General features: G+C 35.2%; 2 protein-coding genes across 5 annotated transcripts in view; both read left to right on the forward strand.

The window, feature by feature from the left end:
• grk5l (G protein-coupled receptor kinase 5 like) overlaps positions 1-15,296 on the forward strand; it is an 821,722-nt gene that overhangs the window by 87,331 nt on the left and 719,095 nt on the right. The gene's annotated exons all lie outside the window — the stretch shown is intronic.
• The window catches only part of elmod3 (ELMO/CED-12 domain containing 3), a 46,586-nt gene continuing 35,285 nt past the window's right edge, over positions 3,996-15,296 (forward strand). For 3 of the 4 annotated variants that reach the window (XR_012384734.1, XR_012384735.1, XM_003199132.7), the window contains exons 1-2: positions 3,996-4,049; positions 5,256-5,422. Coding sequence is in view for 2 of the 4 variants with exons in the window: in XM_003199132.7 (XP_003199180.2) it covers positions 5,387-5,422 (36 nt within the window). In the remaining 2 variants the exon portion in view is untranslated. Of the gene's footprint in view, positions 4,120-5,255; positions 5,423-15,296 lie in introns of all 4 variants that reach the window. The other variant, XM_073911125.1, reaches the window with a different exon arrangement.

Raw genomic sequence — 15,296 nt, forward strand, 5'->3', positions numbered from 1 at the left:
ATACAATACATTTATATTCATTATTTGCAATAAAAAAAAATTTTCTTAAAATTTTTTATATATAAAAACTTGCCAACATTACACTCAAAAAAAATGTTTTGTTTATTTAATTGGTGTCCAGCAGTGTGTGGCTTATTTGTAACACCCTTTTACAACTAACCCTGCTGCGTCATGTTTTCCTCAAAATTGGCTAGCAGCAGTCACTGTGTGTGTTTTCAAAATGGTTCCATCGTTTAGCCCAGAAGACTTTATGTACATTTATGTACATTCTTTCACAGATATTTTTCTAAAAGATATTATAAACACTGCAAAAATGCTGTTCTTACTTAGATTTTTTTGTCTTGTTTCTAGTCCAAATATCTAAAAGTTCCTAAGTCAAGAAGCATTTTCTAGACAAGCAAAACATATTGTCTTGTTTTAAGATATAATATGCCAAAGTTAAGTGAGTTTTTCCTTCAATCAAGCTAAATAATCTGCCAATGGGGTAAGCAAAATAATCTTATCACAAATCGAAAAACAAGACTATTTTGCTTACTCCATTGTCAGATTATTTTGCTTGATTCGAGGAAAAACTCCCTTCATTTTGGCATATTATTTCTTAAAACAAGACAATATGTTTTGCTTGTCTAGAAAATGATTCTTGATTTAAGAATTTGTAGATATTTGGACTAGAAACAAGACAAAAAATCTAAGTAAGAAAAGCTTTTTTGCAGTGAAAAAAATACTTTTTATGATGCGAAAATGCTTCTTATTTAATTTTCGATTAACTTTTTCAATAATTGGCAGGAAGACGTCTGCCAACACTGTGGTGAAAACCTTGGAAGCATGAAATGGTTAACACTGAGTAAATACCCTTAAAACTCTGTGTTACATTTTACTCCACGTTACTTTGTACCCCGCGCTCCCCTACAGTTAGAAATTTAGTTCATTAAAATGTCTTGTAACCTGGAAAACAGTCAAAGCAAAGATGTTTTTGATCATTCATGTGTTCAGTGGTGGACAAAGTACACAAATAAAGAACTTAAGTAAAAGTACAGATACCCATACAAAATACTACTTCGGTCCAATTGACTTTGAATTTAACTTAAAAAGTACTTGTTTCATTAGTATTTGTTTAATTATTTTTATCCTATTGATAATTAATAACCATTCAGGTGTGCAAACAACATGAATTATGCGTAATTGTATGCACAAATATAAGGACACAATATAAAAAAGACATAATGTAGGGCAAGATGTGGTAATGTTTTAAGAAGCCATACTAGTTTTATATCGACTATACTGTGCTGAACAGCATAGGGAAATATATGACCATCTACTCTACTCAGGTAGTACACATACAGAGACTTCAGAGTACATTCAAGATTGTCGTGACATAAATTATAATTTATGTATGATAATAAAGCGTCAAATTATGCATTGCTTACTTTATTTTATAACATCAGTTTGGTGGTTTTCACTGTTGCCTCACAGCAAGAAGGTCACTGGTTCGAGTCCCAGCTGGGCCAGGTGGCATTTCTGTTTGGAGATTGCCACTTCTCTCTGCGTTCATGTGGGTTTCCCCAAGGTACACTGTAAAAATGCAGGGTTCCAAACAATTCATTCATGTTGTTCCATAACAAATCGATTAGGTTAACGTAACACTTTTTCAAAATTTGTGTGGATTGAACATAAAGAAAATAAGTTGTCTCAATGAAATCTCAAGAATTGTGTTGTTTCAGCTCATTTTAAATAAGTCATTTGAACAAGTAAAAAAATATATATGTTTTTAAAAATATATATATATTTTTTAGTGTATGTTGGTTTCCCCCACAAAACACTATTGGTGAAATGGAGAAACTAAAATTAGCTGCAGTGTATGAGTGTCGGAATGAGAGAGTGTTTTCCAACACTGGGGGTTCAGAAGTTAGTGTAAAAACATAAAACATATGCCAGATTAATTGGCGTTCATTCCACTGTAATAAATCAGGGACTTAAGCCTAAAAGTGAGTGAGTAATCTAAAGACACTCTAACTGGATGGTTTGCATCAGAGAGTCAGCTGTATTGGCTCTACATACTGTATATTGGGCCCATTTAATTTGATCCCTATACATGACATGATTAACCAATTTAACACTTGAGGATAATGTGGGAACCTTTTGTGTTTAGAAGAGTTTATATGGTATTATATTCTTACCAAAGGCGTGACCTGTTTGCATTGTTCTATACTGGTTTTGATTTGTGCATGAAGTAGTTTTTGATTGACTAAAGCTAATGTCGGGTGAGGCAGTGGCGCAGTAGGTAGTGCTGTCGCCTCACAGCAAAAAGGTCGCTGGGTCGCTGGTTCGAACCTCGGCTCAGTTGGTGTTTCTGTGTGGAGTTTGCATGTTCTCCCTGCCTCCCTCCCTTACGTGGGTTTCCTCCAGGTGCTCTGGTTTCCCCCACAGTCCAAAGACATGCGGTTCAGGTGAATTGGGTAGGCTAAATTGTCTGTAGTGTATGAGTGTGTGTGTAAATGTGTGGGTGGATGTTTACCAGAGATGGGTTGCGGCTGGAAGGGCATCTGCTGCATAAAAACTTGCTGGATAAGTTGGTGGTTCATTCCGCTGTGGTGACCCCGGATTAATAAAGGGACTAAGTCGACAAGAAAATGAATAAATGAATGAATAAAGCTAATGTCAATTTAACATATTTTATTTTTTTGTCTTTATGAAATTATACAATTCAATTTAAATCCTCATCCAGGAAAATGAACGCAACAATTTTGCTTAAAGTACAGTAGGCTTTCATTTACACAGTGGAACAAATAATGTTCCTTAAGGAACAGTTTTTTACCTTTGTAAAAATTGTAGCTTATTTGGTACAAACAAGACCTCTGTTCTGTGACTTTTATGGTACAACTGAAATGAAGGTACACAATTGTTCCCATTCAAAAAGTACAAAAGGAACAACTCCTTCTTCATTACAATATCTATGAAAATAAATATGACTGAAAGGCAAAGTGATTTTATGAATAATTTCCATATTAATACATAAATCATCATTTAAAAACATGTTTAAAGAAACTCATAAACATGAATTATGAAGTTCTATAATACAATAATACAAACATAAAACTATGGGCATTGTTAACTAAATATTTAAGGCATTTTAGATAAATGTTTGGTAAGCATTTTCAACACTGTTAAGGTACAAAGTGTCTTGTCACTGTAGTGGTACCTTTATGGATCAGATTTGTACCTTTGATGAAGGTACAATATTGTATCTGCAGGTTTTAAAAACCAAAGGTACATTTTGGTTTCCCATGGTACAAATCAAGTCATTAAAGGTACAAAATGCAATGGTACAAATTTGTTTCTTTGTGGTACAATTCTGTTCCATAAAAAGGTGCTGCCCCAGTGACAAGGTTTGTACCTTCTTTGGTACAAAGTTGTACCATTTTACCAAGAGTGTAGTGCAAAAAACAGCTTTCCTTTTTACATTTTTTATTGCTTTAATCTGAAATCTGTATCAAAATCAGCAATTATTTTGCCATGAAAATTTGTGACGAATTATAAATAGGTGCATCACTAAAACCGTCACAGGGAGTTTTCAGTTGTGTCCCAATTTCATAGTAAAAGAAGTTGGCATCTCTGACAAATCATTACATGTTTTCAAGAGTCAATTGAATAAGTGAGTTGTTTAATACCAAGAATTTTCATTGTTAAATAGATAATCGAAAACTTGTCTCTTTGAAGCATGTCAGACAAGATCAGAGAACTGCTCATTTTAATGCCAGAGGCATCCACTAACAGCCTTTTTGTAACTAATCATGAAATTTAAATCTTACTGTCGTTGAAAAAATATAAAAATATTCCACAAAATTATAGTAATAATTTATTAATTCAATCTTAGTTTAGATACAGTTTTTAAATACCAATATATAAACTTTTAATCATGACTAAAGCGCTCCCAGAGTACCGGAAGTCTATTTACAGTAGAAGAACCACAATTCCCATAAGGCGTCGGGGTTTTCAGTTACTGTGGAAAGGGGGGAAGGGAAACCGAGATTGGAGGGAGAGAAACTAAGGTAAATAAAATATTGGAAATAAAATTCAATTACTAAGGTTGCAGCGACGACGTGAATGCGTTATTAGAAGGCAAGCACGACATTTCTATTTTATTCTCGTGTTTTGTTTTGGTGGATTCTGTACCGCAAAAGACTAATTAGAGACTAGTTAGCTAAGCTAGAAGCGAAGAGTATAAAAAGATATCGTTAGTCAGTTGCAGGGTAAACGCTTTAATAGTCATTAAAATGTGACCGTAATGTAGACAACTGCAATAACGAAAGGTTTTGAGTGGTTTAGGCAAATGTAAACGTGCCATTGTTGCTCATTTAACTTAGAAAGAAGAAGAGGGGATAATACACCGTTACTTGTCAGAAAACTGTTAACATTATAATGTCAGAAGTGCATGAGTTTTTTTTATCTGCTGTCTAATACAACTTATGTAACGTTAGCTGGATTCGGCATTTATTTACGAAATAAATTAATACCGACATATGTCTATATTAGGTTAATGTGTCTTTAAAGGTGTTTGACAGTTCGCTGGATGCTGTCATAGATTCATGTGTCGCATTTCGAGTTGATGCATAGTATCTGATTTCGTTGATATGCACTGTAGCATTAGCTGTCGATTAATACTTTGGCTTTTGAGTTGTCTGTAGTTGCTATTTGTTTGAATGTTTAGTTATTTCGGGTTTTTTAGTCATGATATAGGTGACGTCACCTCCCAACCTGTCTCTGTGTTTAAATGTAATAACCTTTACTTGATCCACGTTTGAAGCCTTCCTGCACATTAAAGCATCTGAAATGTCTGCCATCGGTAACGTGGTAGATGATCGTCTTTTTGGGCTCTATCAGTTTTAACAACAGAGATTCTGTCTTGATCAGATGACGTCATTCCTTTCGGATTACAGTTTTATTAAAATAATGAAAGAAACCTAAAGAGTGCATGTCTATATGTTGCTGAACTGTGTGTTTAATCTTTTCCATGAGGTCAGTTTGCATACTCTACTATTTATGATTTTATCCTACTAGAAACTTCATTTATTATTTCTCTAGCTGTTAGCAGAAGGCCACAGGAAAGTCTTAACAGACCTACCAACCTGCAAAGCCACTAAAATAGATCATTTTAGTGACAGACTGCTAGATACAGTAAGAGCTCAGACCTCTAGGTCTGAATTTCATCCTACTTTTACTGAAATTACTAAGAGATTCCATATTCACACTTGCAGGGCCAGGAGCAGGCGCTTCTGAAGTTCAACCTGCTCTACGACCATGTGTGAACAGTGGGCAGTGTTTGCAATAATCCTGGTCCACAGGATGGATCGACGGTAAGGGGACAAGAGGACAGTGAGCTCATGTCATGGAAGGGGTTGTTGCAGTCACATTACATACAGAGGTATGTATTACATCCTCACCTAGAATACTACCAGTCTGACTTCTACCACTGTACTATTCTGTACTCCCACCGGCCTTTGAAAAAAAAACAAGAAGTGTTAAACATCTCAGCTGTCTCCACTAGACAATAGTGAGATGAAAATAAATGAGAAGACTTGAATTTTGTTCTGTTGTAATGTATGCACGCACACACACACACACACACATATATATATATATATATATATATATATATATATATATATATATATATATATATATATATTTATTTATTTATTTTTTTTTTTTTTAGGGCTGGGCGATATGGCAAATAAAAAACTCTAGATTTTTTAATAAATTTTGACCGATTTGGATTTCGATTATTTTTTTTTTTAATTGTGTAACTAGTCAACTTAAAATATAACAACAACATGACTGAAGTAGCATTCTCTTTATAAGTAACTTAAAAAAACATCTGGTTAAGGAACATTGTATTTTTAATGGCCATGCCATACATTAATTGGTCAACATGGTGTAAAGAAATGTAAAACAAATTCACGAGTTAAATATCGTTGCAGAAGATTTAAATAAAATATATTTGTGTAAATATTTCAGTTGCAGGAATACAGAGTTATTTTTGGCAAGTTTTGCTAAGGTCCGCTAAATGACGTCATGGGGCGGGTACTTTCGTTTTCATTGCTACCTCTGTTGCTCACCTCTGCTCGTATTAAAATATCAGCGCGGTTCGAACTAAGATCGGCGCGTTTTTTCACATGACTGGTTTTTACATCCTTCATACATGTTGAGATCGAGTTTATCGACTTGATGAGGGAATATGTCTTGACAATCCAGACGTGAGTCAGATTAATGCAACAAGTAAAACGGGCAGCACCGGTGTGTGTATAGAAACCTGTTTAGAATTCTAAAATCCATGGTGCTGCACGGCGCGTCGAAGAGCGGCACTTCTGGTGTGCGACCTGCTTACAGAGAGTGAACCAAAGTGCATTGGTAATGTATCAATTACATGTATCAATTTATTATTATTTTTTTTAAATCACGATTTCTTGATTTAATATAAAATAAAATCGTCGTCAAAATGCTAATTCGAATTAATCTAAAAAAAATCGCCCAGCTCTAATATACTATATATATATATATATTTGTATACAACACAACAATATATTTCATTTTTAAACCATTCCATTATAGCCTTGGCTTTATGTTTAGGGTTGTTGTTCTTTTGGAAGGTGAGTCTTTGCCTCGGTCTCAAGTGTTTTGCACCACCACGTTTGACAGTGGCTATGGCGTTTTCAGAGTGATGTGCAGTTTTAGGCTTCCGCCACACATATCTTATGCATTTAGGCCAAAAAGTTGAATTTAGGTCTCATTTGACCAGACCACCTTCTTCCACACATTTGTTGGGTCATTCACAAGGCTTCTGGCAAAAGGGACTTCTTGTTGTTTTCTTTTAACAATGGCTTTCTTCTTGCCACTCTTCCATAAAGCCCAGGTTTGTGCAGTGCAAATGATAGTTGTCCTATGGACAGTTACCCCCAACTGAGCTGTAGATCTCTGCAGTTCATTCAGAGGTACCCATGGCCTTTTGGCTGCATCTCTGATCAGTGCTCTCCTTGTTTGGCTTGCTAGTTTAGGTGGACAACCAGCAGCTCCTCACATTGACTATCATCAAACTGAAAGCAAAAAAATACATAAGGGGTTCTATTTTGACAGTCTATGCTCAAAGTATATAATGCAGGGCGCAAACGCATTCAGGGCATGTCAGAATCCACTTTTGCTAATATAAGGACAGAAAAATTCACTTTGCGCCTTGGCGCATGGTCTAAAAGGGTTGAGCATATTTTCTTAATGAGTTATAGGTGTGTTTTGAGAATAAACCAATCAGAGCTCATCTCCCATTCCCTTTAAGAGTCAGTTGCGTTGCGCCATGGTGCATTTGCTATTTACATGACGTAAAGTAAGTGTTAGTGGAAAAACTGAGCATTTCACAAGCAAGAAAACAGTTAAACAGAGCATCTGCAGCTCGAGAATGAGAGAGAAATTATTAACTTTCACTTTCGCTCTCGTAGATAAGGAAACCTTGTACGCACAGAGATCAATTAGCCTATAAATAATTCATTTCGTTTGTTCAGCGCAAATTTTTTTTTTAAACTATTTCTAAATTCAGTTCTAATTTCCAGCAAACGAGTAAATGAACAATAATATCGAAGTGTGTTCAAAAAGTTAAATCCAAACACACATGCTGTGCCCCATGTGGTCTAAAACCTGACAGGTGGGCAAATCTAAGCTTGTTTTTAATAAAACAGTTATAAATACCCATATAATAAATAATACTGATAATAATGATAACATTTTACTAAAGCAAATTTTTATGAATGAACTGAAAAAGCCTCACGAGATGAAGAAGGCATGAAGGCAGTGTTTTTTATATTTATGTAGGCTAGAAAATAATGTTTTGTAATATTTTAATCCTTTATATTTATATCCTATATATATATATATATATATATATATATATATATATATATATATATATATTAGGGATGTGCGGAGCAACCGGTATTTGTACTTGTATTTGTTGAGGGGGGGAAAGTATTTATATTTGTATTTGTATTCGAGTAAAATTCAAAATGGCGAAAAAAAAATATATTTTTTCTATTACACTTCTAATTTACGTTATAGTGAAAGTATTGTTTAATTATACCCATTATATAAATTATAGATATGCAATATTGGTTGTTGTTTTTGAACATGTGACAAGAAATGTCATTGAAAAGAAAATAACATAGAAGCCATTATCTCATCCAAGGTTAAACCAACAACTAATAAAATACCATTGTGAATATTAGGAACCCCACCACCACCGTTCTTGACACTGAATAGACAGAATAAAAACAAATAATATTTAAAAAAAACTGTACTTCTTCTGAAATAACTTCTTTCCAATGGACAGAATTCCAAAAACTAAAATTAACTAATTAAACCCTGCCTGGGAGATCTGGCAGAACAAAAGTATTCTATATAATACTAAAAGATACAGCCCTGCTATTATCATCTGCCTGCCACAAAACAGACACAAAGTTTTTTTTTTTTTTACTTTTTTATGTTTGAAACTGACTTGCTGGGGCAGAATGTGGCTGTGTTGATGGTTTGGTGCTTGTGGAGGATTTAGCAGAACATAGCTGTGCTGATTGAGGGGATTGATGTTTGTGGGGGATTCACAGACAGTATCAGGAGAGGATGCTTTTAGTGCATGTGATAATACATTACATAGAAGGTTGCGCGGTGGCACAGTGAGTAGCAATGTCGCCTGACAGCAAGAAGGTTGCTGGTTCGAGCCCCGACTGGGTGATCCCCATGTTGGCGTGGGTTTCCTCCGGGTGCTCCGGTTTCCCCCACAGTCCAAACACATGCAATACAGGTGAATTGGGTAAGCTAAATTGTCCCTATTATATGTGTGTGAAAGAGAGTGTACAGATGTTTCCCCGTGCTGGGTAGCAGCTGGAAGGGCAGCCACTGCGTAAAACATATGCTGGATAAGTTGGTGGTTCATTCCACCGTGGCAACCCCAGATTGATAAAGGGACTAAGCTGAAAAGAAATGAATGAATGATTATGCATAGAAGATGTTGACAGATGTTTAATATCTCTGCCTCTGCTGATTTCACTTTTGCACACATTACATACTGTATCACTTTGTTTTATCTGCAGCTCCACTGACTTTTTTTTTTTTTTTTTTACTGGTGGAGGACCAAGCAATGGCTCAGCAGCACTCTCACTCTTTTTCATGGTGCCCAAATGTATTTGAGGAGTTTCAAGTTAATAAAAAGTGACGGGAAGCTATGCTAAGGTTAACTAGCCTATAGCATATATCTTGCTGTCTGCAAAAGACAGTAATGTAGACGTACCATATAACTCCCATAAGTGCATACTATTCGACACAACTGCACAAGCATCATTTTAACCTTTATAAACGAACGTTAACGTTACTCTGTCAACAGTCTATTGTCTAAATTACCGAGCTAACAGAGCTAACGTTGCGTAAACAGATCACCCGATTGCAAACTTCAAAAATGCAGCGTAATAGAAAATCCCGATCAAACTCCGCTACAAGTTTATAAACTGCATCTGGAACCCAATTAAGGTACAAAAATCTATTTAACAAAAATAGTGATGCAGAGAAGTATTTTTTTCGCTCAGCCGAGCCTTCTCTGTCTACTGCTGTGGAGAAGCGTGTGCCAGAGACCTTTTACCTCCGCCCCGCCCTCCGACTGATCGTCTCTCTCTCTCTCCCTCTCTCGCTCTCTCTCTCTCACTCACGCACTGTGGTCTCAGAAGAAAACGCTGCTTTTTGATATAATGCTTTTCTTGCTCCCGAATACAAATAATTTTTCAAGTATTTGTTCGAAATAAGTATTTGTAAAAACACGCTATTCGTGCCTTTCCGAATACCGTATTCGGGTTCGGCTCCCCCCTAATCTATATACATATATATATATATCTTTAATATTTTAATTATTTTTCATATGTAAAGATATTTGCGTATTGCTCTACATCTTGTGTGTATTAAGCAGTGTGTAAGCGAGGCGCACAACTAACTTGCTCTGCGCTGGACAATAGACCGACTTTGTTCTGGCCTATGAAAAAATCTATTAAAGTTTCTCAAAATAGCAACGCACCAGCAATACACCTCAACACGCCTCCCTTTTTAAAACAGAATGCCTATGGGCACACATATGAGCGCAAATGAATTTGCTATTTAAACAGCATGGCCCTAAACATCAAAACGACTCTTACGGCAAGTTGAAATTAGCAAACAACAATTGCGTTGCGCCACATTGCGCCGGGTGTATGATAGGGCCCAAAGTGTCGAGACCTGGTCCTCTCTCGTCTTCCACTGCTGTCTACACTTTTTTTAAGTTTTCAGAACTCTTCCGTGAGACTCGAAACAGGTGGCATGCACAGGTGGCAGTCGTTAACACTTCCGCCACCGGCCTCATATAATCTCAGGGATCTCAGCCCTGCCCCATTAGCATCATCCACTGATCTGAACAGGCTACTTCGTTATCAATACACGAAGAGTAAAACTGGAGCACTAAGTAAGAGAAACTTGGTCTAAGAATGAAATGTAACTGTTTGTTTGATATATTTGACTCTGGAAGACTCTATAATCATTCCAACACTTTGTCTGTTTGTTTTTTAATAGTGGGTGGTACACGCAGTCCATTCGATCAATGCTGACTGGGCAGAGTGAAGGGTGGGTTTACTCTATTGGTTAGTAAGCCTGTCTCCCAAAAAGGCAGGGCTCCAGACTCTTGGGAGACAGACCAGTTTTCCTGCCACTGCAACTGGATTTTTGCACTGGTGCGACTGCAAAATGAAAAAGCTCATCCAATCGCTCTCCTTTTTCATTTTTTACTTTCCCATTCTGTCATGTTTTCAGTTACTCCTGCACATTCAAAGCATGGCCATCGAATATTATATTAGGCATGGATATATACATTACGATTGTGATTTTTGAAAGTATTACAACGCTTTGTAAACGTTTAATATTACTATTAATATATAACATATATTTGTAAACGTTTTTACCATTTGATGAGTCTCCCTATTCAGTTTGATAGAGCACTTGCACCCGCAAGCTGCTTCTAGACCAGTTTCGGGTCTGTGACATCACACTTAACAAGCGAATAGGGGTATGTTTTCAAAATGATTCCATGTTGGTTTTCTGGATCTGGGCAATGATTCTTTCACACGTCACCACAAAATTGCTTGGAATCTGTACAAATCTGTAGAAAGACTCTGTTTAATGATTTGACGATGACGGTGCACTTTCAGATTTAAAACTGTTTTCATTTACTTATGTGTTACAGATGAAGTGTTAAACACATGAGCTGCATTACAAAAATCCATATCAGGGCCATTTTAAATGAACATTTCTGAGGCTCTCTGTAGCCCACACACCATTTGAACCACAGTCACCAAAATTCACACACATGTACTGTAGATCGACTCGTCAATTTCAGACACATGTAGATCTCCTCATCCTGAACATCTTTCATGTTCACAGTCAAGAAGTCGGCTATTCTCAATGCTTGAAAAATGCATGCTGTGTGTGGAGTTTGAAACACTCCAAATAGCTGTTCATGAAGTCAAGACATTAAGATTCTAAATTGGCTGCTGATTCTCAAAGGATTTGGCTGTGGCGAAGCGATGGAATTATGGCAAGATATAGGAAACAGGAAGTGTGTAATAACTTCCTCATGCATTTGTTGATCTTGATAACATTTCAGGAGTTTGTTTGAAGTATTTTGATCACATGCATGTGCCTGTTGTGAGTTTTGATTATAGCGCAACTAACCAACAGCAGGATCCGTGTCACTTAAAATGCTTTGAAATCATCATAATTTCATGTTGATTTGGTTCAAATCACTGCAGATGTAAAATACTTTGTGATATCTTAAATCAGACCTTGTAAGTCTTCTTGTGTGCTTCTGGTTCTCTGAAAATACTCATAGTTTTATAAAGAAAAATCACACGCACATCAGAGTTGTAGGCCATCAGACATTGGCAAAAGATCAGAAATGGGTGTGGTTGATGCTCTCACTAGTGCCACTTTTTTTCTTAAGTGTGGGGGTCAGATTTAGCTACAGTCATCAAATTTGGTATTTGCACACTATATAGTTCTCATCAAGGTGAACAACTTTCTCATTTATATTGATTAGCTCTATAGTGATATAGATTAGTGATTAACTTACAGGAAGGTGGCTAATTTGGTATTAATATGGACACTAAAGGAAAGTGAGACACTAAACCGAATCCTTACCTCCCTAAAATCCCTAAAAAAATACATTTTCATCAAGCTGTTTCAGCCTGATGCAAATACATTCAGAATTTAAAAACTATTGTTATTGTTTCATTTTATATATATGAAGAATTGTAGTATTATATTTGTTTTTATGTTGTAATAACTGGACTGATGCTTACTCAAAGAACTTCCATGTTCAATGTGCTATAGAAATAAAGATAAATTGAATTGAATTAATAGACTCTCTGACGTTTCACCTTGTAAAAAGATTGTAGTTCTAAGCTGTCCACTAGATGGAGTCACAGGATAAGTAATCCTTAAAATCCTTAAAAGCCTCTACTTGAGCTCATCTCAGGTTCTCTTTTCTTTTAGCTTTTTTTCTCCAGTCTTCAGTGATACACGATTCTTTGGAAATTATTTTATATCATGATCTCATGATCATTATTTGACTATCATCAGTGTTGTGCTGCGTGATTTATTGAATTTTTTTTTGTAAAAAACCAAAATATAGTATTATAATTTAATAAAGAAAATAAATAAAACAATGTACTTTTTTCCATTTAAATATTTGTTTTCATCCTTGACACATAAAACCAATCTATTTATCTAAAATGTTATTTTATGTTTAGAATTGAATATGTCATCCATTTTGTTATAATTAATCACAATAGAGCAACAAATCATCATATTAAAATGATAATTTTTTCAAATATATTTCAATCAATACATTCTATCTAAAAATGATATTTAATGTTTAAAATATGACACTTTACTTCAAGCTTACTTAAGACTTTTTTATGGCATTTAACTTCAGCTCCATCTTACAAAGACCTTATAGCCACTTTTCCAAAGTCAGGTTAGTGTGAACCAGGGCTTTTATTGGGTCAGGCCAGGCCAACAGCCAGGATGCTTGAGAAGTTTTTCTGAAATCATGTTGAATTTTCATTGTTGGGTTGGGTTGGGTGATGTCTACCAATTTGGCATCGTACCATCATTGGCGATGGTATTGTCATCATAGGCGGAGGTGAATTAATTATTTATGAATAATTAACTAATTCATAACAAATTATTTGTAGCCTACCGTTTCTACTACCTGGCCCGCATGGTCTTCGTTTTACCCATAACCAAATCATAAATAAATAAAGATAGGTTACACACAAATTACCACCTGTGAATAATTTTTTCCGCAGGACTTTGGCATGAATAGGCAGAGTGATCTGTGTCATTATAATGGTGTCAACAAATTGGTTGGTAAAAAAAAGGTGCACAACCAACAGGAACCAACCAACAGTATCTGAGGTTTTCACTAAAATTACTATGCACAAGTATAAAAGTGAAAGATTGAAGCAGTGTACTGACACTGTGAGTCGTTACTTGATGGATTCAAAAGACCAAAGAGTTGTAGATAGAGACAAGATTAATTAAAAATCACATTTAACAATAATAGTGAGACACGATCCAGTGGTACATCCTTGATGAACTGTTTGTATTTTTTCTAAGTGTGTATTTTTCACAAGCAGGTTGCTGCTGTGAACGCTCGCATTAGCCGAAAATTAACAAATATACAATTTTACATGTAGATTCAAATACAAAGAAAAAAAAAAAAAAAAAAAAAAAAATATATATATATATATATATATATATATGTTGCATTGTGGTCCTGCTAGACACAACATTTTGTTTCACCTTATTTTCACACATGTAATGGAATTACAATTAAGCTTGTCTTGAATATTGAGATGTTTAAACACCGAAAAAATCTCAAATATTTCACAATATTGTTTGAGCTGAGTATATTGGTCAGGATCAGATCAGGATCCGGATATATTGGTGAGGATCGTGCAGAACCTTTGCACAAAATTGCACTGACATATTGGGGGAGGGACGTTATTGTTGTTTCGCTTCTCTCTGCCTCCCAACAATTTGAATTGAAATAGATGGGATGCACTCAGAAGTTTTAGCATCTGAACTCTTCACTTGTGGTTAATTGAGCTGTTCATTCAATGTAAAAAAAAATCCTGAATTCCACACAATCGATTTGTGTTGGGACAACATAAATTAAGTATACTTACTAGTTTTTACACATTTAAGTGGATTGAACATAAAACAACTTTTATGTTCAACAACAAAAAAGTTGTCTTAACAAAATCTCAAGAATTGTGTTTAACTCATTTTAAATAAGTAGTTTTAACAAGCAACAACAAATATTTTTTGAGTGTTGTAGTTTTTTGAAGTAGATTCTTTTTAAAATGAAATATTTCCCTTTGCAGTGGACTTTGAGATTTGTACATTTTATTAATCCAAACGTAAACGCCACACTAATGCATTCAAATATGAAAAGCATTATAGGACCCATTTAAATCCCAAACATAGTAATTGAAAAGAAATTAAATAATATGCTATTTTAAATTTACAGTTTGTTTCAGTATATTTTGAATAAATAGGTCAATAAAAATAAAATAGCTTGTAAGCATGTTTTATAGTGAACCAGGACTTCATTTCTGGATAACGTCTCTTAGTAGGCTTAGTTTATTTAGCTCTAAAGGTACAAAACATTAAAAGGTATAACATTTCTTGGCTTGTTCCCTGAAGTATACCTTAAAGAGAGTGCTTAAGTTTTACTTTCCTGCGTACAACGTTGGGTGGTGCTGTCCCTGTAGGTGGTATTGCTTAATATGAATGGTCAAACACTGTTTATTATCTAGTCCAGCCTTGACACATTTTATTGTTGTTGTTTTTTTATATACTATTAATAGGCAGGGTAATGCATTTGTATTTAATTGAGGACTATGCTTTAAATTTACTTTATTTTTTTGTCATCTTCTGTGTAAAAAGGGATAAAAAAAATATAAGAAAATAGATTTATTTAGCAATTAGCTCAGCATATGTTAAGCCAAAAATGCTCAAACATGCCTAACTCTTAGGGCTCTATTTTGACGGTCCATGCGCAAAACACAGGGCGCAAACGCTTTCAGGGCGTGTCAGAACGATTTTTTGCTAATTTAAGGACAGGAAAATCTGCTTTGCGCCGTGGCACATGGTCTAAATAGGTTGAGTTTATTTTCTTATTG

The sequence above is a fragment of the Danio rerio genome, chromosome 8, assembly GCF_049306965.1.
Source record: "Danio rerio strain Tuebingen ecotype United States chromosome 8, GRCz12tu, whole genome shotgun sequence".
NCBI lineage: Eukaryota > Metazoa > Chordata > Actinopteri > Cypriniformes > Danionidae > Danio > Danio rerio.